General features: G+C 37.3%; 1 protein-coding gene across 3 annotated transcripts in view; it reads left to right on the top strand.

Moving 5' to 3' along the window:
* Positions 1–20837, top strand: part of DZIP1 (DAZ interacting zinc finger protein 1) — a 43512-nt gene that overhangs the window by 6324 nt on the left and 16351 nt on the right. For all 3 annotated transcript variants that reach the window (XM_054188110.1, XM_054188108.1, XM_054188109.1), the window contains 9 exons: positions 33–536; positions 4043–4127; positions 5655–5779; positions 9549–9710; positions 10440–10577; positions 11913–11975; positions 13235–13375; positions 15805–15853; positions 17167–17223. In XM_054188110.1, coding sequence (XP_054044085.1) covers positions 33–536; positions 4043–4127; positions 5655–5779; positions 9549–9710; positions 10440–10577; positions 11913–11975; positions 13235–13375; positions 15805–15853; positions 17167–17223 — 1324 coding nt within the window. The remainder of the gene's footprint in view (positions 1–32; positions 537–4042; positions 4128–5654; positions 5780–9548; positions 9711–10439; positions 10578–11912; positions 11976–13234; positions 13376–15804; positions 15854–17166; positions 17224–20837) is intronic.

The raw sequence follows: 20837 nt of genomic DNA, 5'->3' as shown, positions 1-20837 counted from the left end.
GGCCCGGGCTGACCCGTGTCTCTCTCCCGCAGCCCTTCACCGAGCGCGCCTACTACCCGCCGTCTGCCGGGGGAGCCGGGGCTGGAGCGGGGCCGGCGCCGTTTCCCGCCTTCCAGTTCCGCGGCCGCCATGAGGCCCCGGACTGGCGGCGGCTGAGCGCCGTGGACGTGGGCCGGGTGTCGCGGGAGGGGGACGTGGGCGTCCTGCAGGAGCACCTGGAGCACGTCACCTTCTGCAGCGCCGAGCGGGAGCGCTGCCCCCACTGCCAGGGCCCCGCCGACCCGCTGCTGCTCAAGCTGCTGCGCCTGGCCCAGCTCTGCACCGAGTACCTGCTGCACTCCCAGGAGTACCTCAGCGCCCAGCTCGGCAGCCTGGAGGAGGCCCTGCGGGCCACCCAGGCCCAACGCGACCAGCTGGGCAAGGAGGTGGCCCAGCGCTCGCAGGAGATCAAGGGGCTCAAGGAGGAGTGCCGTCGGAGGAAGAAGATGATCAGCACCCAGCAGATGATGCTGGAGGCCCGAACCAGCTACCACCAGGTGAGAGGGGAGGTCCTGGCGGCCTGGTCAACCACACCTTGCTGGCTCCAAGCCCACCGGGAATGGGCAGCAGGGCAGTCCCGCTTTGCCAGGGTGCAGTCAGTCGCTTTCTGGGTGGAAGGCTGGAGCTGCGGGGACTAGTTACCTTACAAAAAAGGAGTGCATTGCTTGCAGGTGCTTTGCGTCCCATCTGTGTTTCACAGACATTTGGGAGAGTGCTACATCATCTTTAGCAAATCCTCTTTTTACTAACAAGTGCTCTATATTCTTGGATTCGCTTTTGAGGCATCTGAAGTATCAGATACACACACATACGAAACCTCGGATAAACGTGTTACTACTTTCTCTTGCTGTCTTTCCTTGTGCAACTACATGCTCCAAAGGCACACAGGGCAAGTGCACCAGAACTGGTACTAAGCAGTAACCTACCTGTCTGCGAGTTGTCACTTTCCTGCAGTAACTTTCTCCAGGCACAAACTTTCTACTTGTGACTCAGAAGTGACTCAGGCATGATGTTAAAAAGTCTACGTAAATTAGCTCATCCCTAACTCCACAACAATCTGTTCCATAAGGGTCTTCCCTAAGAGCCTTAGTCCATTACTGTTCTGACTCTCTGTGTCATAGCATTCAGGTTTTTTTGGGAGGGTTTTTTGTGTTCTGGGTGTAATAGTTAGATTTAAATATTTTTCAGCTTCAGCATTTTTCAACAGGTATCAGGAATGCAGACTGCAGCTTCAAATGTAGTCTGAAGTCTAGAGTACATTGGACACAGACTTGACATGATCTCAGGCTAGCTCTTTGTGTCTATATATTTAAAGGTATAGTTTTCTTCCCTTTTTTAAATTCTTGCGATACTAGCAGTCCTGATTGTTAAAATTTTACTTAATTATGGAACGGTTGCAGTACAGAAATAATGCAAGTTTTCTTACAGTTTGTACAGTCTTATCCAGCAATATAATACTAATTTCAGCAGGCTGGTTGATTAAGTTTAGTTAAGTTTAATTTTTTTAAGACATCAGCTCAAGTGTTTCTGTAAGGGAAAAGTTACCTTATGCCCCAAGACTAAAGCTGTACATATGGTAGACTTCATGGGAACCTTGACTCAATGCATTCATTTGACTGTTAGTCTTAAGGACAAGCTGCTGATGTTGAGCTGTTTTAAAAAGCCTTTATGCAACTTACAGAGCAGTTTGTCTGACCTGTGTTGCAAAAGAAAACAGTTTGCATGCATAATTTTATGTGTGAAGTTAAGTAATTCTCACACTGTGATTGCCAGTTAAATATTACCACGTTTTCCTGAAATATTTGTAGTATACAACTGTTTCAGTGGAAGCTGAAGAACATAGTAGTGATCTTGGCTCATCAATAATCTTGTATTCAGTGGTATTTACAATAAAGCAGAGGTGGAAAGCTATTTGCAATTTCTAGCTTAATTTCATATAAAGGAAATATCTGCCTTCCCCTCTTTTTTCCTGTTAGTGAATTCTTTTCTCTAGAAATTACTTAGGTTCACGCGTGAAGAGTCAGTTCAGGGAGTGACATTGAACAGTTCCTGCAGTACCTACAGTTCCTACAGTGTTTTCAGGATTCTGAGTGTGAATGCCAGAGTTAAATTAAACTCTTCCTAGGGTTTGTAAATGCAGGGCAGCAGTGTGATCAGTAAACAATAATTGTGTATTATTTATCTGTGCCATGATCTTGGATGATCTGCAGTGCCAGCTAGTAAGGGGTTTGCTGGTGTTCCTGAGTGGGTAGTTCAGGTTTCATCCCCTTAAAGTCTTGGCTGTTTAGCAAACAAGCCTGTAAATAGTTATTTGCCTTTTTTAGTGGAGGCACATTTTATATCTAATGTAGCCATGCTTTGGAATTCATATTTAATGCCTTTAACCCACCACCAATGTAAGTTCAACCATGAAATACTACTACAAAATGGTACTGGTACCTACAAGACATAAATTAAAGACTTATAGGTCAATACCTTCACCTGAGTAATAGAAATTTAATTTTAAATAATAATTTTTAACCTTATATTCTCATGCACAGTGTAGGCATGAAGTGCACAGTGTAGGCACAAAGTGCACATAACACTGTAAAAAGTAGTTGCAAGAATAATGTTGCATAATTCAAAACCTAAATGTTCCCTGTGTTAATCCTGTCTCCTGCAGCAAGAGCTTTCTTTCACTACCAGCAAGTCAAACTGACATGAAGTTTGTGCTTGAATGGATAACATTATTTCACAGCCAATTTCATTCCATAAATCATGTGTGATCTGTTAGACTGTGAGCTCCCTCTTGGTTGGCAGCAATGCTTTGGTTTTACGTTGGCACATTTTTGCATTTGTCCAACAAAATTTGTCTTAATAATTCATGGCTTTAGTGTTTGCTGAAAGAGACCTATATTTAATAGCCTACCTGACTATCAGTGGCAGTACTTTAAATATTAGATGAAATCTGGGAATTTGATTGTGGTGCCAAGGTCTTAAATCTGTTAAGTCAGTCTCTTACAGTCATATCACATTGATGAGGAAAAAGGACTCAGCTGAGTATCTGTGGTTTGTTAAAATATACTTATTTGAAAAAAAAATATTTGAAAGAAAGAGGTAACAAGCAAAAAGTATTTATTTGAAAGAAAGAGGGAACAAGCAGCCCTAACTAAAGCAATTAGGGGCTTTCATTCAGTCTTAACAGTATGTTGCAAAATCTGTAGGTGTAGCTTATGTTCTTCCCATCTGTTTTTAATATTCTGAACATTAGTGGAATGTACTTTGAAAGTGAACAAAAAAAATCTTTTAAAGTGGGTAGGGTCCAAACTTGACTTAAAATATAATTCAAATTCCAAACTAATAAGGAAATTATAGGAACAGTAAACAGTTTACACTTCAGAAGGATGCTAGGTAGCATACTAATATATGTATGTATGTACTCTTTCTTGCACAATTGTGCATTGTTACCTTATTTTGGTTGAAATGTCTGACCTTTTTACATATCTATGGTCCTTCTAGTATTGTCATCTTACAACTCACTTATGTATACTCAAACGCATCTTTATTGGGTTTTTCTCTGACTGTATGGTGCTCTCTTTTGCTGTGATACAAAAATCTTAAAATACCTGAGCTGCGAGTTGGCTGGAGTGGGTGTGTATTTGGCTGAATAGTGTTGTCTTACTTTTTCCTTACACTTCTCTACCTGTGTATATTCATCTCTTATCTGTGGTTTATATCTGAATTTAAACTTACTTGGTCAGAGTCTTTTTTGTTCAGATATTGTAGCCTAGCACAATGGGATTCTTGCCACTGACCATCACATTAAATAACACAAATATATTAGTAATTTTACAGAAATCTGTCACTGTGAGAATTGTATTCATTATTATTGAGAATTTGTTAAAGTTACCTACTTTTGACATCTGGAAAAAATGTAATAACCTGTTGAAAACCTTAACTGCTATACTTACCAAACAGATGTTACTAGTAATAACTAACATGTTTTTATCTGGGTTTTTTTTAGTGTCAGTTTTGTGAAAAGGCTTTTATGAACTATTCCTTTTTACAAAGTCACATGCAAAGGCGTCATCCAGAAGAATCTGAGATTGGTATGTACTTTAATGTTATCAAAAAAATTGAGATAGTTTAGAAAAGTGTAAAGAGAGTGGGGATGTGCAGTCCGTGATTTTGTGTAACTGGGAAGAATGATTTTCACGTTCCATTTTTAGGTGGCAGATTTGAATTTGTGTAAATGCAAGCAACACTGACTGATAAAATGTATTGGGCAACATATGTTCCAGTCTCTGAAAAACAATTAACAAAAAATTGTGTGCCATATTTACAGTACCTTCTCAAACTAACGTTCCCACTGAATATTCAGTAGCAGAGTTCAGAGCAGTTTCTCTTTAGGCATGTGTGTTATGAAGGTGTGGGTAAAAATGAACAAGTTGCGCTAAGGCAAATACATTTTGTGAATACGTACGAATTATCAGTACAGAAATAATTCAGGTCGCCTGAAATCAGTTTGAATAGGATCAGTACCACCTGAACTAAACTGACTGTAAAATACAGTGAGAAAAAGAAACTGTCAAGAATAATCTAACTGCATGTATCTATGATAATCTTGGTTACTATACCACTGACTTACGTACTTTTATTTCTCTTAATTGAAAAGTGTTTAGTTTGAAAAACATTGCTCTTAATGTTTGTGTCTCTTATCTCTAAATTCTCCCTTCCTGTTAGGTAGCGTGCTTATGATTTATTGCTAAGGACTAACAAGTATTGATAAATGGCAGTGATTAGAAATGAGTTTGGAAAAAAGAGCGTTCAGGAGGAGAAAGAGTGGGAAGAATCTATCAAGGCCCGAACTGTAACAGGAAAAGTAAGAGGGGCTGGAATAGGCATCTGAAGAAGCGTTAATGTTTTGGAAGGAGAAAGAAGCTCTTCTCCACTTTGTACTTGATAAAAATGGTAGTGGAAGGAGCTGCAAAACCAGTTGAACTAATTATCATATAAAGAATTAGTCTGAAATGACTGCATGAGGGAAATACTCTATGCACTTATTTCTGGAATAATATTCTGCATTATGCTCAGACTCCCAGATGATGGCAGCCTAGTAAGTCCCGGGCAAAAAAATGTTTCAAGATCAAAGATTGTTATATTTTTTGCACATTTGTAAAATGGTTTTTTTCAGTGACATTCTCCCTGGCTCATTCCAGATAAATAATAAGTTATATTCCAAATGGACTCCTTACTCAAGTTATTTAGAATAAATTGAACCTAAGAGAATTGAATCATTGAGCTTCACTTTGTCCTTCATACATCCTTCTTTGAGTCTGGGTTGCTTAGATCCTTTTGAAATTAGATTATATAATACTTTTTCTTGTAAGTATTTTATGAACTATTGCACATGCCAGCAATACTGATACTTTTCAGTCTTTGAGGATGTTAGCAGTCCAGAGAACATACGTATTTAAAACCATCTTTGGAGACTCATAGTAGGAAGGGAAATGGTCTATGTGAGTCAACCTTCGTGAAGATGTTTCTGAAACACTATAGAAACACATTTGCTGTTAAGTATCACGTTTCCAGAAATTACAACAAACATTTTTAAAATCTGTGTTTCTTTCAAACAGAACAGAAGAGGAAAGCAAAGACAGACAAATTGCAGGATGAGATTGAGAAACTGAAGGAGCAGTTGCAGCTCACCAAGTCCCAGTTAGAGGCTGAACAACAGGCTAATATGGTCAGGTTTTCTAAGGTAATAATGCAGTAAGTAATGTGAACCTTTCAAAATAATTAGTAGTTTGGACTGTGTTAAATCATTTTGTAACTGGAACAGAACAAAAATGTATCTACAGCTTGCCTGTCTGGCAGCAATGGTGCTTGGGTATTAGACCATAGCCCTCCCTCGTCTCCTGTAATTTTGAACATCCACTTTCTCCTCACTTTCATTTTAGACATATTTTAAATGAATACTTGAGAGCTGTAGCACTTGTCAATTCAGAAGACATGTGGCTTGTTATTGAAGCAGTTAAAATTGCCTCGCTGTGGTGAAATATAAGCTATTTTTGACATTATGATATTTTGTGATGATTACGTGTTTCTTAGATATGACTGTGATTTTACACGTGACTTTATAAACTGAGTAGGATTTATTCTTTGCTGTGGAGAACTTTACTGTCTAACAGAGGTGTAAAGCAGTCCAAGGAGAAGAGACTGAGAAGCAGCAAAACAATCTAGAATCTAGGCCTTTAAATCCTTAGGATTTGGCTGACCGGAGACCCAAAGCAGAAGGTAGTCTTAGCTACTGCTGTGTGAATAAAAAGACCTTAAACCAGAATGATTTAAAAGTAGTAATTATATATTCGTAATCGCATGCAAGGCTTTGTTTAGAATGATATTGAATCTTGTAAGTATGTTTACTGGCTCATAAAGAGAAAAAAGAATCTAAGTTACCTGTTTAATTTATTTTTTTTTTAAAGCTTGATAATTTCAGATCATCTCACAGTTTTCATTTCTGTTTAAATACTGTCAGATAATTTGCTATCTAAATAGGGATGGATTTTTTTTTTTAATGGGAGAGGGACTTTGCACTTCAATTTGAGCAGCAAATTCTTGGAATAAGAGACAAGATACTTCTAATGATTGAGTTATGCTGATCTTTGTGTTGCAGTTTGCCCTGTATCACATTCAAAAGCAGTGTTTTGTGGTTGTCAACATAACCTTTTGGAACCTTCTCCCAATATTCAGAACTTCTAAATAACTTTCATAGTGGAGTTTGAGGACCTTCAAACATAAAACCAACCATTTGGAATGGAAATGTAGTGTTTGGAAACAAACACTGCATTTTGAACTTAAAGGAAACAAACAAAACTTGGCTATCATTAATTATTTTCTTCCTTGTTTTCAGAGGAATACCTGATCTTCTGTAAAACGTGCAATGTTTCTTTCCCTGAACAGAGCTTCAGACTCTCCTGTCTTTTGTCCTCCCTCTTCTTGGGACCATTCAGCTTACTGTTTTTTTTTTCCATTTTCCAAAGTACTGAGTGAGCAATTGAAGAGCGTGGGTAGAGTTTCACTTAGGAGTGCAAGCACTATCAAAATAATGGGCCTTGGCCCCATGTGGACCTCTGCTAGGTATTCTGCTCGTTCATTTTGTGCCTCACTTTTGAGAGGTACATCTATAACATATTTCTCCTGAAGCATTGTTTTTCTTATGAGATGGAACTTGGAGTATTCATAACAGTGCAGTGTAGACTTTTTGGTGCCTTAGGGGCCTATTTTGAAGTCACTTGTCTTAGCTGAGACTCTTAACCACAAGGGGACTGCCTGAAATGTCCTGAAGCTACAGCCTGCAGTGTTACACAACAAGAAGCTTTCAAAGCTTCTCTGTTTTTCTGGGATGTCAGGGAAGATAGTTCCCCTGAACTCGGCCCTGGTGAGGCCCCACCTCGAGTACTGTGCCCAGTTTTGGGGCCCTCAATACAAGAAAGACATTGAGGTGTAGGAGCGTGTCCAGAGATGGGCAACAAAGCTGGTGAGGGGTCTGGAGAACAAGTCGTATGAGGAGTGGATGAGGATGTTTAGCCTGGAGAAAAAGGAGGCTGAGGGGAGGCCTTATCACTCTCTACAACTACCTGAAAGGAGGTTGTAGCAAGGTGGGGGTTGGTCTCTTCTCCTAAGTAACAAGTGATAGGACAAGAGGAAATGGCCTCAAGTTGTGCTAGGGGAGGTTTAGATTGGATATTAGGAAAAATTTTTACACTGAATGGGTTATCAGCATTGGAACAGGCTGCCCAGGGAAGTGGTAGAGTCGCCATCCCTGGAGGCATTTAAAAGACGGGTAGATGTAGTGCTTAGCAATATGGTTTAGTGATGGTTTTTGTCAGACTTAAGGTTGATGGTTGGACTAGGTGATCTGAAAGGTCCCTTCCAACCTAGGCAATTCTATGATTCTGTGATTCTAAGATAGAAATGTGAAGTGTGACTGCTTGCAATTTGTGTGCCATGACTGACATCCACTGATAATTCAAGTATCGTTATGTTGTTGTCTTCTGATTGAGAGAGCAGAAGATCTTTCCCCTGTGTTTTTCTTAGGAGAACCACTACTGGAGAGAATTCGGATAAAAACTGTCATGCCTCCAGTTCTTGGTCCCCTCTACTCCTTTGAGGTGAAAGGATACAGAAGATCCTGTTCTTCATGAGTGTACAACGATTGCTTGTTGTAGTTAGAAAACAAATTCAGAGTGAATGCTGTGATGGAAAGATGTAAGAGTTGCCTAGAAAGTATATATTCTGAGCAGTGAAATGCAGGACTTTGAAGAAATTGAGGACTGTACAAAAATGAATGACTAGGTGATGGAATGGTAAAAGTAATTTAACACATAAAGTGAGGTACATGTATATGAGGAAAAAACAATTCTAACTTCATCTACAAAATGATGGGTTCTGAGCTGTTATTACAGAAGGGCAAGATCTTAAGGTTGTGATACATAGTTCCAGGGAAATTTCAGCCCAGTGGTTAGTAGCAGCTAGCAAAGAAAATAAAATATTACAAATTATTCTGAAAAATCACTGTGCAAGCCCCAGCCTAAATACTGTACATAGGTCTAGTCCCTTCATCTCAAAAAGGATATGATAGAATTAAATATCCTGGAGGTATTTAAAAGACGTGTAGATGTGGCACTTAGGGATATGATTTAGTGATGGACTTGGCAGTGTTAGTTGTACCGTTGGGCTCCATGATCTTAAAGGTCTTTACAGACATCAGTATCTCACCCTCCATCCCCACCAAGCTGTTGTCTCTTTTTCAGACTGACGACTGTTAGCGTGCTTGGCTACAGACTGCAAAGTCACGAGTTACGTAGAGTGAATAGGTGTCAATCATTCACTCTCTTTTCCAGTTCAGGACCTTGCATCCATCAAATGAACGTGGCAGGAGCCAGATTCAATCCCCCCAAAAAAGTATTTGGCTCTTCATCTAACTTGTAGTAGACCTGTGCAGCTCATTGGCAAAAGATGTTGCAGTTGCTAAAAGCTGAGGCAGCCACAAGGGAGGACTGCAGAAGTGTATGAGGAGAAATGTATCGAAGGTTACTAAGTTTTCAAAACTGTATCAGGCTGAGGAAGTCCTCTGAGCTGAAAACAGTTGGCAGCTTAGGGACTATTAAGGAAAAAGTGCATGTTTGCTTGCCTTGTTATTGTCCTTTCCCACCTCTACACTTAACGGCCTCTGTGAGAAACAGGATGCTGAACTAGGTGGATCTTTGGTATGACCAAGTAGGGTCATTCATGTATTATTCAATGAAAAATTATGAACTTCCAAAACCTCTTGAAGCGTACTTGTTTTGCTAGCAACATGTATAGTTTGCAACTCCAGAATTCTTCAGAAACTTGTGGGTTTTTTCGTTTTTTGATGTCACAATGTTGCCCATTGAAAGTGACTACTCCCCACACGAAGTTTGAGTGCTTGAATTAGTATTGCATGTGGGGAAAAATAACAAATGATGTTTCTTAAATAATTTCAGGAATGTGAACAGCAAAAATCAAAAGAAGAAGAAATTCTACAATCATTTCATAAATGGAAAGAGGAGGAAAAAGAGAAATTGGCTGATGAAATAGAAAAAGTGAAAGAGATGTTTATGAAAGAGCTTAAGGAGTTATCTTCAAGAAATTCAACATTAGAAAATGTAAGTGATTTAAATTTTCCAACATTTTAAGGCATGAATCCGTTACAGTAGATGGTAGTGAACTTCACGTATTTGAAATGCGATGTAGTCATCTTAGAGGTCTTCTTACAAAACTTTAGGAATAATGGTTGGATGGTAGCCATAATTGTATCTTTGTATATTGGTACTTTTTTAACATAATTTCAGTTATTTTTTTAATAGTATTGTTTTGGATGAATGAATTATGCCTTCAGCAACTATGTCGTTTTTTTCTTACTCCTCAACTTTTGAGTGCCTGTTTACATATTAGTAGATATTGTTATTATTGCTGTCTGTTAACTATCCTTATATTAATATTCTTATAACTGGAGGGGACTAACCTCTGCACTATAATCCTGACAGTAGAACTGCACGTCTTTTCAATACATGGTCTGGAAATGCTTTCCAGAGTTTTGACTAGAAAGAGAACTGTAAAAGTGTCGGTGGGTCAGAAAACAACTACGTGTGACATTAGCAGAGCAATTTTGTAGCTGCTAGTTCATGTGTATACTTGCAAGGTATATTTATGTTAGATGTATGTATTAATGATTATATGAAATTTGATAAATGCTGAACTCATAAGAAATGTGGGAAGCTTCTAATGCACTGTCTCTGCAGTTATGTTTAAAGTAAATTTGGTATTAAATGACAGTTTTATAAAACAAAAACTGTATACATATTCAGATCTTCATTTTTTCCCCTGTCTTTTAGCAACTGTTAGAATTACAAAAGTCCAATATGCGACAAAAATCCAATTTAGGGACGCTGAAAGACAGCCAAGATTTTACAGAAGAGAAACCGCAGAGTCCTCAGGATTATCACAGTGTGGTTAAACTTCTTGAAAAACAGGTAACACTATAACTTAATCTATCGTTTTTGACAGACTACTTGTGTTCTTTTAATTTTTGTACATTTCCGAGTAAGATTTTAAATTCATAAGTAAAATTCTTATCCCTCTTAATGTCTAAAATAGATGTTTTTAAAGATCTACTACTATTTAGTACAATCTCTGTAATGGAAATCAAGGAATTATTTCCCTTATCCTTAATACATAAATAAATTGTTATTTATGTATTCTTTGTTATTAAATATATTCTCTTATTCTTTATTATTAAATATATTAAGCTTTACCAAGTATGATTGCAGTTCAGTTCCAGAAGGCTCTAATAAACCATTTACATCTCCTGATCTGTGAGACCACTTATGGAAAAAATGGAATTTTCCAAGATGAAAAAAAAATGTTTAAGACATTTCCTGGGAGGATTTGTCAGCCTGTGGCTTTTGAGTCCTATGAAGCACTTGAGCTTGTCAGGTACAACTTCTGTACCAGGACTACATCATCTGACCAGCACAGGTACTGGTGCTTGTGCAAAGCTGTTGGTCAATCCAAGTCCCACCTATAGGAAAGAGACTGAGTGAGGAAGGGCCACTGAGGCCAAGATCATTGCATGTCTCTGAGGCTCACCTGCATGTCCAGGCTGTTCCTAGAAAAAAAAACGAGTTGTGAGGCCTTTGGAAATACCCACAAACCATTTTACTCCTTTTTCTTTTTTTTTTGGACACTTTAAGATAGTCATTATATAATTCATGGTTCTTGGGATGTGAACATCTTTATATACTGCTGGTATTATCCAGAAGTTTGGTCACTTCTGCTCAAAGATTTGGAAAACTTAGTGAGTTTTACTTTATGTTTTTTATTTAATTAAAGAATATTTAAAAATTCAGTTCACTCTAAAACTCATTTATTAATACTGTGTTATCATCATTACACAAAATACATTGTTAATGAATGCCTGAAATGACATTATTTTGGGGAAAAAAACCCTGCTCTTACTACTCTTATTGTTAATACACAGAGAAATATCAAAATACTCGCGTATTTCTTGCTCACAGTCACTATATATACAAATCAAGGAAAAAATACGTAGTTTATAGAGTGACTGGTAAGAAAAACACATTCAAATGCACAAAAGATGCTGATGACTGTTCTAGGTCTTAAATATGGGGTTACTCAAGTTTCATATCATCAATAATCTTTTCAGTATTTATACTTTATTTAGAAAAATAAAGCTGCATATATTGAACTAAATGGTAATATGTTATTAACAAGAAATAAAGCTGCATATGTCAAACTAAATGGTAATGTGTTATTAACAGGAGTTGATATTGATTTCCTCTATGCAGGAAAGTAAGTGGACGTCTAGAATACAAGCCCTTCATCATGACCATGAAACAGAAAAGTCCCTGGTAAGCGGCACAGCAAACCACTTAAACTAAAAAGAGACTTTTCTTATTTTCTTACCCTTTCAGTAGTTCTTCATATGCTATAATACATCTGCTGGATTAGAAAGCCTAGATCTCAAGAGTTTATAAGAGTGTGTCCTCTTAGATGTATGTATTATCTCTATATTTCTGTACGGTAGGATCTTGGCGTTTCAGTTAAGGACAGGGTTGAAATGGAATTTATCATTTAAGAATCTGACAGACACCTGACACTGTATCTGTTTTGAAGAGCTTACAACTAAATCTGTGAGCACTGTATTATACTATGTTTTCTGTGTTATTTGGGTATGCCGGATAGTTGAGATAGAACTTGCCAACACGTAGCTTTCATCTGCCCTGTACTTTCTGCTACCATGGACCGATGGCATATGTCTCAATCTTTTTTTCTCTTTTCTATCACTTCTCTGCTGCTTTTTCTGTTGTAGCTTTCTAATGCAGAATCTGTTCAGCTTTTCCAGGAGAAACCACCATGGCATTTTATTTTGCATCAGTTTATATATTTTAATATACAAAGCTTTATTCCTCAGATTTTTTTTTTATGTCTGCATTTCTTTTTAATCTCTTTCCTGCTTTGTTTCTCTTGCTTCTTTTCCTTTCATTTTCCTTTCGTGTGCGTGACCATGTAAGAACTGAGCAGATCATAGTGGTCTGACCAATGGCTTCTCCTCCTCTGGCAAGAAAGCAGTGGGGAGGAACTGTGGAACATTCCCCAAAAAGGATGTAGTTAATGATACACCCACACACAATGCAAGAATAGAATAAGGGAGGAGTAATGTAAGTATTACTTTTGGGATGGTGCACCTGACAGATTGTTCCCTTTCTTCTACATTCAGAGCTAATATATTAGGTTTATCATGCAAATTCACATCTCATCACCTTAAAATATCCTTATTTGACACTATTTATAACCAAAACATTTTTATAGAGTTGTATGCTTTTTTTTCCTGCAATCTTATTTTTTGGCAACCTTAGCAATGTGTTTGTATGTCCCTTTCTTTGTATTGCAATTTAGGTAATCTTCCTTGTGTAAATAAAAAGCTATCCAGACAACTGTTTTGTAGTATATGCAAGTCCCAATGAAATCACAGGAGACATTACATTTTTGCTGAAAAAAAAAGTGTTAAAAATATTTAAGCATGGCATTTGCTTGTTAAAGCTTTATGGCATTAAAATATTTTGTATAATATTAATATAAAGTTCCTTTTCTTCTGATTGCTTTCTAGCTGCTGTCACAGATTGAGAAGCTTAAATCATCAGTGAGAGAAGACCTGAATAAAAATAACACCTTTTACAAGAGGAGGATAGAAGAATTGGGGCAGAGGCTTCAGGAGCAGAATGATCTGATTATTACTCAGAAGAAGCAGGTCTGTTTTGTGAAGCACTCTATGGTTCAGAGAGCATAGGACAGAGAGAAACATTTTGCTAGCATTTGGTCTTTGATTTATCTCCGGTTGCATAGTTAGTATTCCCAATTTGTAATGGTATTGCTGTAGTATTTTGGTTACACTTTGGAAATTATGTTGATAAATAAGAACATCTCTGGAAAAGAGACAGGAATGTAAACCACGAATTAAAACATAATTTAGAAGGAAAAGATTAATAAACCAAATGTTTTTAATAAGTTCAACACAAAGTTAAAAGATTACTAGGTCAGAGTCACCAAAGACTTGTACAGATGAAAAATTTCTGATAGTGAACAGGATTTAACCTGCCACAAAATAATCATAATGAAATCTAGTGTTTGAAATCTGAAAATACATGACTTCTCACACTAAAAATAAAGTATCATTTTATTACTGTAAGAATAATTAATTAAATTATAACCATATGAAATTTTACAAGAGCAAGTGCCAGATTCTCCACCTGTGATGATGTAATCTTGGTGATACGTACAAACTGGGGGACAAGAGTCTGGAGAGCAGCCCTGCAGAAAGAGATCCAGGGGTCTGGATTGATGGCAGGTTGGATATGAATCAACAGTGTGTCCTGGCAGCCAAAAGGGCCAACTGTGTCCTGGGTTGCATCAAGCACAGCATTGCTAGCCAGTTGAGGGAGGAGATTGTCCCACTCTGCATTGCACTGGTGCAGCCCCACCTCAAGTACCGTGTGCAGTTTTGGGCACCTCAATATAAGAAGGACATCAAACTATTAGAGTGTGTCCAGAGGAGGGTGACCAAGATGGTGAAAGGTCTCAAGGGCAAGACTTCAGAGGAGTATCTGAGGTCACTTGGCTTGTTCAGCTTGAAGAAGAGAAGGCTGAGGGGTGACCTCGTTGCAGTCTACAACTTCCTCAAGGGGTGCAGCGGAGGGGGAGGTGCTGATCTCCTCTCTCTGGTGGCCAGCAACAGGACACGAAGAAAACGAATGAATCTGCATCAAGGGAAGTTCAGATGGGACATTAGGAAAAGGTTCTTCACTGAGGGTGGTTGGTCACTGGAACAGGCTCCCCAGGGAAGTGGTCACAGCAGCAAGCCAGTCAGAGTTCGAGGAGCGTCTCGTCAACGCACTTAGTCATATGGTTTAGTTTTAGGTAGTCCTGCGAGGACCAGGGAGTGGACTCGATGATCCCTATGGGTCCCTTTCAGCTTGAGATATTCTATGATTGTAAGAAATTATTTGTTTGGAAATGAGTTGTTTTTTCTTAAAAATACACTTTTGTTCAAACATAACTATATTTTTTTAAGGTGAATTGGTGGGTGAAGATCTGGGTGTTCTGGAGGTTAGACTATAGCATGATTATGTGGTTCTTACAAACCTGTTCCTCTATTAGACGGTGTCTTCTTTACAAATCAACATCTGATTTTACACATTTTTCTTGAGATTAATGTCAAACCTATACTTAAGTGCTTAAAAAATTGGAAAGACAAAAAATAGCTTTTACATCTCCGCCTTAACAAATTTGATAGCTGGAGCAATAGAGGACTTAATCCTAGACAAATTATTTGCAGTAAAGTGACCTTTTAAAACAAAACCGTATCACCACAGGTGTAAAACAGGTTCAGAGGGATCTGAGTTTGGTGTTTGTGAAATACAATTGTGAAGATCTGCATTCTCAACATCTGGAAACTGGAAGGGCTTGAAAAATAGCTAACACTTTTGTAAAATCCAAACCGGATGGACAATGAATTGAGGCATTACTTGCTATATCCAAACAGATAAATAAAAAGGGACCAGGGTCTAGTATCCTGTGCCAGCTCCAGCTGACAGTGACCGTGGTTTGGGTTCAGCTTCTGTTTTGGGAATTGGTGTGCAGAACATTGTTATAATGATATAGTTTTCACAGGTTCGCTGTTTTCTTTAGATCAAATTACAGCCAGCTTGTTTCCTCTACGCTTTCAATTTTGTTCAGTGCGTGTCTTGGGTGTCAAATACACAACGCTGTAGAGCAGACAGGAGAACTGTTCATGTGTTTAAAATCAATGTGTAATTAAGTGTTTCCCTGGAGTGAAACTAGGCTTGCAAAATTGAACATGAATTGCTGAAGCAGAAAGTATTGAAACTGTAGGTGCTGAAGTGGCCCATAAGCCCACTCTCGTTTCACTTTATAGCTTGTACAAAGTATGAGTTCACATAAGACAACCAACAGAAATAAGTCTTCCAGCATTCATTGAGCGTGAATGAAATATGCATTAGGCAGTAGAATAGAGTTCCACAAAAGTGGTGGTTTTCTCCCCAAATCATAAACAATAGTTTCTGTTATGGAATAGTACTAAAACTATGTGTTTTGCACCAAATGTGCATTTCTAGATATTGATCATTTACATTTGTAAATGATCTGTCTTTTCTCTTTTAGATAAAAGAATTGTCCACAAGATCAGTTGCAAACATTAAACCGTATGATGGTAAGTACAAACTGTAAGAAAAAGCAGACTTTGTTTCTGATTTCAGCAGCTTGGCTGAAACAAACATTACAATTCATTGAAAAATACAGACATCAACTTTACTAACTAAATACTGAAATCAAATCAGTACTGGCAATTTATTTGTGTTTCACAGGGTGCCTACCTGTCTCCATGCCATGATTTTCAAAGTTCATGTTTTGCAGCTGTAAGGACTTCTAATGTACAAAGTTGATTGCTTGAGTAGTGAAGAAATGTGAAATATAGCAACTCTATTTTGTGTTATGTAAACAACTTTTGGTTTTACTTTATGAAGTGTAATTTTAATTGTTTTTTCATGCTTGACTGTCCTTAGGCTGCACAGCTCACCAAAGGGAAAATACTATGAGAGTAAACAAAATTGATTAATTCATGAGTTAAGATACAGATGTTCAAAGAATTTTAAGAACTCTGATATTTTTGTCTGTGCAGTGCTTCAACATCTGCAGACCATTACAAATAGCTAAACCTGACAATATTGTTTTGGAATGCAGTCCTGCACCACAAACACCCATATAGTTGATGCTGCAGTTGCAGTGACTGGAAATGAGTTTATTGTAATAGATGATGACAGCTGGATTAATTCTAATCCCAGTGTGGAAATCATCTTGCTTAATAGCAGGACGTTGCCTTGAACTGAATCTAGCAGCAGAGAATAGGTTAATTTGAGGAGACCACAGCAATAGTATGGCTGTATGGCTTCTCAGCTGGAGCTGGTCACGTTCAGCCACACTGAAGCAGAGGCCATGGCACACAAGTGAATTTTCTTCTGGCCCCAAGCTGATCTGAGGAACTGAAGTGGTAATTCACTCCAAGGCTACACTCTATACATGTTACATATAGGGTTTGCACTAATTGATATGAAGTGTGGATGCAGCAGATCCTCTTCGCGGAATACAAGTGTCGATCAGGCTAGACTTGACCAAGTAGCTTTGGGCCAGGGCTTCTTCCCTGGGACACAAATACAACATACAGACATGAATGACCAAAGAGATGATCTGACTAGTGGAGGTCCACATTCCAGTTCAGCGACAATTTAATTGTTAGTTTCTTTTCCTGGTTCTAGAAGTATTAAAATGCTAAGCATATCTAGAGATATACTTTCATGTTGTGAAGGGCCAATTTTTACTTTGTAAACTGTTTGTTTACAGTAATATGCCAAAAATTGTGTAATTTATAAATATGATTAAATATTGCAACATTTATGAATCAGTACATGCATGTTATTGTTTACTATAATACATTTACTTTTTTTTTTTACTTCTGTGCTATTTTAGTGAACACTACTATAGACCACCTTGAAGAATCTAAACCAAGTCTACCAGTGATGCATGGTAAGTTTTTTTGATAGGTCTAGATCCAGTACTTTCAAACCTAATGTCTTCTCATATGTGTTGCTTGTCAGATCATAGCTGTAAGAGTAGTTATACTGAAAGAGCATAATTTGAATTGCTTTGCTGTATGTCAGCATTGAGAATTCCCATGAAGTAACTGTAAAGATGCACTATTGAAAAGAATAAATGAAAACCAAAATGAAATTATTTGAGAATATTTCCTAGCACTTGTGTAGTATTGGAGCACTTTAAGGTAAATGAAACTAATTGAGGAAATAAAATTGTGTTTTCTTCTAGAAAATATGCTTAGTTTCTGGTATATGCATATACTGGATAGAATCATAGAATTGTTTTGATTGGAAGAGACCTTTAAGATCATCAAGTCCAACCGTTAGCCTGGCACTGCCGAGTTACCACTAAACCACGTCCCTCATAGTTATATGCATATAATGGAATTTGTATAGACAAAAATGTGGAGATGGTTTTTTATAAGTCTTGAAATTGTAATTTCCATGTGACTTCGAACGTCAAGGAGGAAAAATAAAGAAGACATAACCAAAATAGATGGTCATACCGTCTAGCTAGTTCTTCCAGAGTATAACTGTAGTTACAGATAGATCATTAATTAGTTATTTTTACTTCTGGCATTGTGATATAGTTCAGTAGAGGGAAGCAATGAACCTTCATTTATATTGTTTGGTGCTTTGTGAAAATAGTTTTCACTTTTTCCTCAGTATGCAAAGTAATGGATAGTATTGTTACCATGCCAATATTCTGTGATCAAATAATTCTTGACTTTCATTTCAAATAGGATAGTAATAGGAAAAATTAACTCGGAACAAGTAAAATGTTTAAATGTTAAAACCATTTTATAAATTATTTGCGTTATTGAACTATAATTAAATAATGATTTTTTATCATTGTTTCTCTTAGTTTTAAAACCTGTCAAGGGGAGAGGAAATTCATCTAAGAAAAATGTACATAATTTTTCTTTTTCGACAAATTCAAATAGTTCTCAAACGGCGTATGGGAAGAAGGAGCAGTATGCAACAGAAACTTTAGATAACTTGATGAGGAACGAAAAGCTGATAAATATGAAGTGTTGATTTCAAAATATTTGTTGTGTCAGGAATTATTAAACTAAGGAAAAGAGATTTTTATTACCGTTATTATATGGTAAAATTCTTTTAATAATACAGAGATTTCTTACTATCCTATTCAAGGTAGCTGTTCATTGCTAGAAGCTTTTTAAGTGAAACTATATAGATGAAATGTTGTTATGTGGAGACAAGTAATAATATATTAAATATAGATTATTAATAATAGTATTGAAAATAATCCAATTATTTGTCATTCAGACCAACTTCATTGCACCAACACAGTAGTGCTGGTTCTAGCTACGAGATCTCACGGCAACTAGTTTAGCTATTGCCCTGAATTTATGAAATGATTTTTGTGAAGAATATTGCTGCTAAGGGCTTACACACCGAGCTTGTCCAGCATTGCTTTCTTAGTGCATTTACTTTCATTTGGACTGAGGAGAACAGTTCTGTGAACATTAGTATTTTCTGACAATCACAGTAAACTCTGACAGTTTATATCAGCTCATGCAGATCTTTCCTCATTTCTTGCTGCTCCAAATATGAAGTCTGTGACACATTATGAAACTTTTTGAGATAGAAAAGGCTGTTCCTGCCATTGATATACAAAAGATTAATTATCAGTTTATTATGAAACCTCAAAGAAGGTGTTTCCTTCAGATTCCTTTGCTGATGATTATTTTATTTATCTCTGCAGGTCTCTCTGTCTGTCCCCTTTCTTCCCTTCTGGATTTTTTTTAAATTTACCCCACCTAATTTCTGGATACAAAGGTTAGCAGAAATTACAGTGTCTTCCCCAAAATTTTCACGGCTCCTCAGGGGATTGACTTACATACTGAATTAAGACATCATGGCTGCATCTGTAGCCATCATGAAAATGGAAGTGCTTACTGGTAACTTCTGTAGACAAATTTATTTAGCACAGAGCATCTCTGAAATCACAAGAGCTCTAGTTTTCCTACCAGCCTATTGCCTGCATATGGAATATCTTCCTTTTCTTTTTTTTTTCTGTTTGAAAGAAAATTAATTCTGGAAAAGGTTCTCTTACGTGAACTTAATTACACTTTTCAAAGCTGCCTGGAAGCTTTTGCATCCTAAGATTAGTTCTGCACATCTTAAATCTGCGCAATGAAAAGACACCCAAGTTACAAATGAGGTATCTTAGGTGTAAAGTAGTGGAACAACTGTGTTAGCCTGGTGCTTTTGTATTCTTGTTCCTGATTTCTTGGGAGAGCTTATAGTCTACCTTGAATGCCATCCTGGCTGACCATTCTTCTCTCCGTTTCTGAGCTAGCCGCAGGGTTCTGCGCAGATATAACTGTCTCATCTTCAAAGATTATTTAATTCTCACAAAAAGGCAGTGGATTAGTTATGATTTTTTTTAAATTATATTTTAAAATCAGACTTTGGCTCCTATGTTACTCTTGAAATACTCTTGCTCAATATTTAATCTTTGTTAGGTCAAGAATATTAGGTGGAATTGAAGACAGTAGTTAAAAAGCAAAGATATTAATTAGATTGTCCATTAAAACCTATGACTTAGTCTTCAAACATGGTATGGACTAAGGCCCAGCTATGATTAAGGACATAACTGAAGCATCTGAGGAAAATTTAGTCCAAGTAGTCTTCCTAGCCACTTAACAGAGAAAAGGGGCACCTTCAGAGTTTGGTTCAGCCGAACTAAGATCTGAATTGCTCTTTGAAGTTGCCTGTGTCTCTTTGTTGAATGTAGGAGGAGTCTGAGATGACTAGGCTCCTAACTTAGAGGCCTCAGGTAAGTGTCAAAAATTCATCATATTTAAGAATATTGGTTTAAAAGTAATATTTATATTGCTTGTGTGCAGGCTTCCCATTGATTAGTTAGGAGAAAAATATATGAAGTGCATTGATTGAAAGATGACGGTCAAAATTAGAGGTGCCACAGATTAAGCGTGGCAGATCTTTGGATGTGAAATTTGAGCGTAAATTAAAGGAGTAGATAATGACTATAGCCATGGCTTACGTTCCTTATGTCTTGAAGAAGTGTAGCAATTTACAGCAAACAAGTTTTAAATTTCATCCTTGATTTTCACAGTGCAAGTGCAAAGTCCTTACTGTAGGTGATACTCCACTATAGGTAATTGTAACAGTTCTGTTCAGGATAAAAGTACTTTAGGATTTCATATTTCAGTGTAAATAGACAAGATTTCTCCTTTAAATATTGGCCAGAAGACTGCTTTTCCAATAGTGCTGTCAGAATATTGTGGGTTTTTTAAACTAGTAGATAAGAACAGACAAATAATATATGATATGCTTGAAATAAACACAGCCTGAATTCTTCATTATTGTTAGACATATTTTCCTATTCCACCTGCATAGAAATTGCCTTCAAAGATTATTTAAAACTGATGCTTCATGATTTGTCAAAGTATGCACGCACATAATTTTTCAGTAGTGTAATTATCCACTGAAGAAATTAAGGCAACCGGTACTTTTGATACATCTCATCTATCTCTCCACACATAGTACCTGGCA

This window comes from Rissa tridactyla, chromosome 1 (assembly GCF_028500815.1).
Source record: "Rissa tridactyla isolate bRisTri1 chromosome 1, bRisTri1.patW.cur.20221130, whole genome shotgun sequence".
Classification (NCBI taxonomy): Eukaryota; Metazoa; Chordata; class Aves; order Charadriiformes; family Laridae; genus Rissa; species Rissa tridactyla.
Note: the sequence above shows the minus strand (reverse complement) of the source record. Positions and strands in the feature narration are given on the sequence as shown.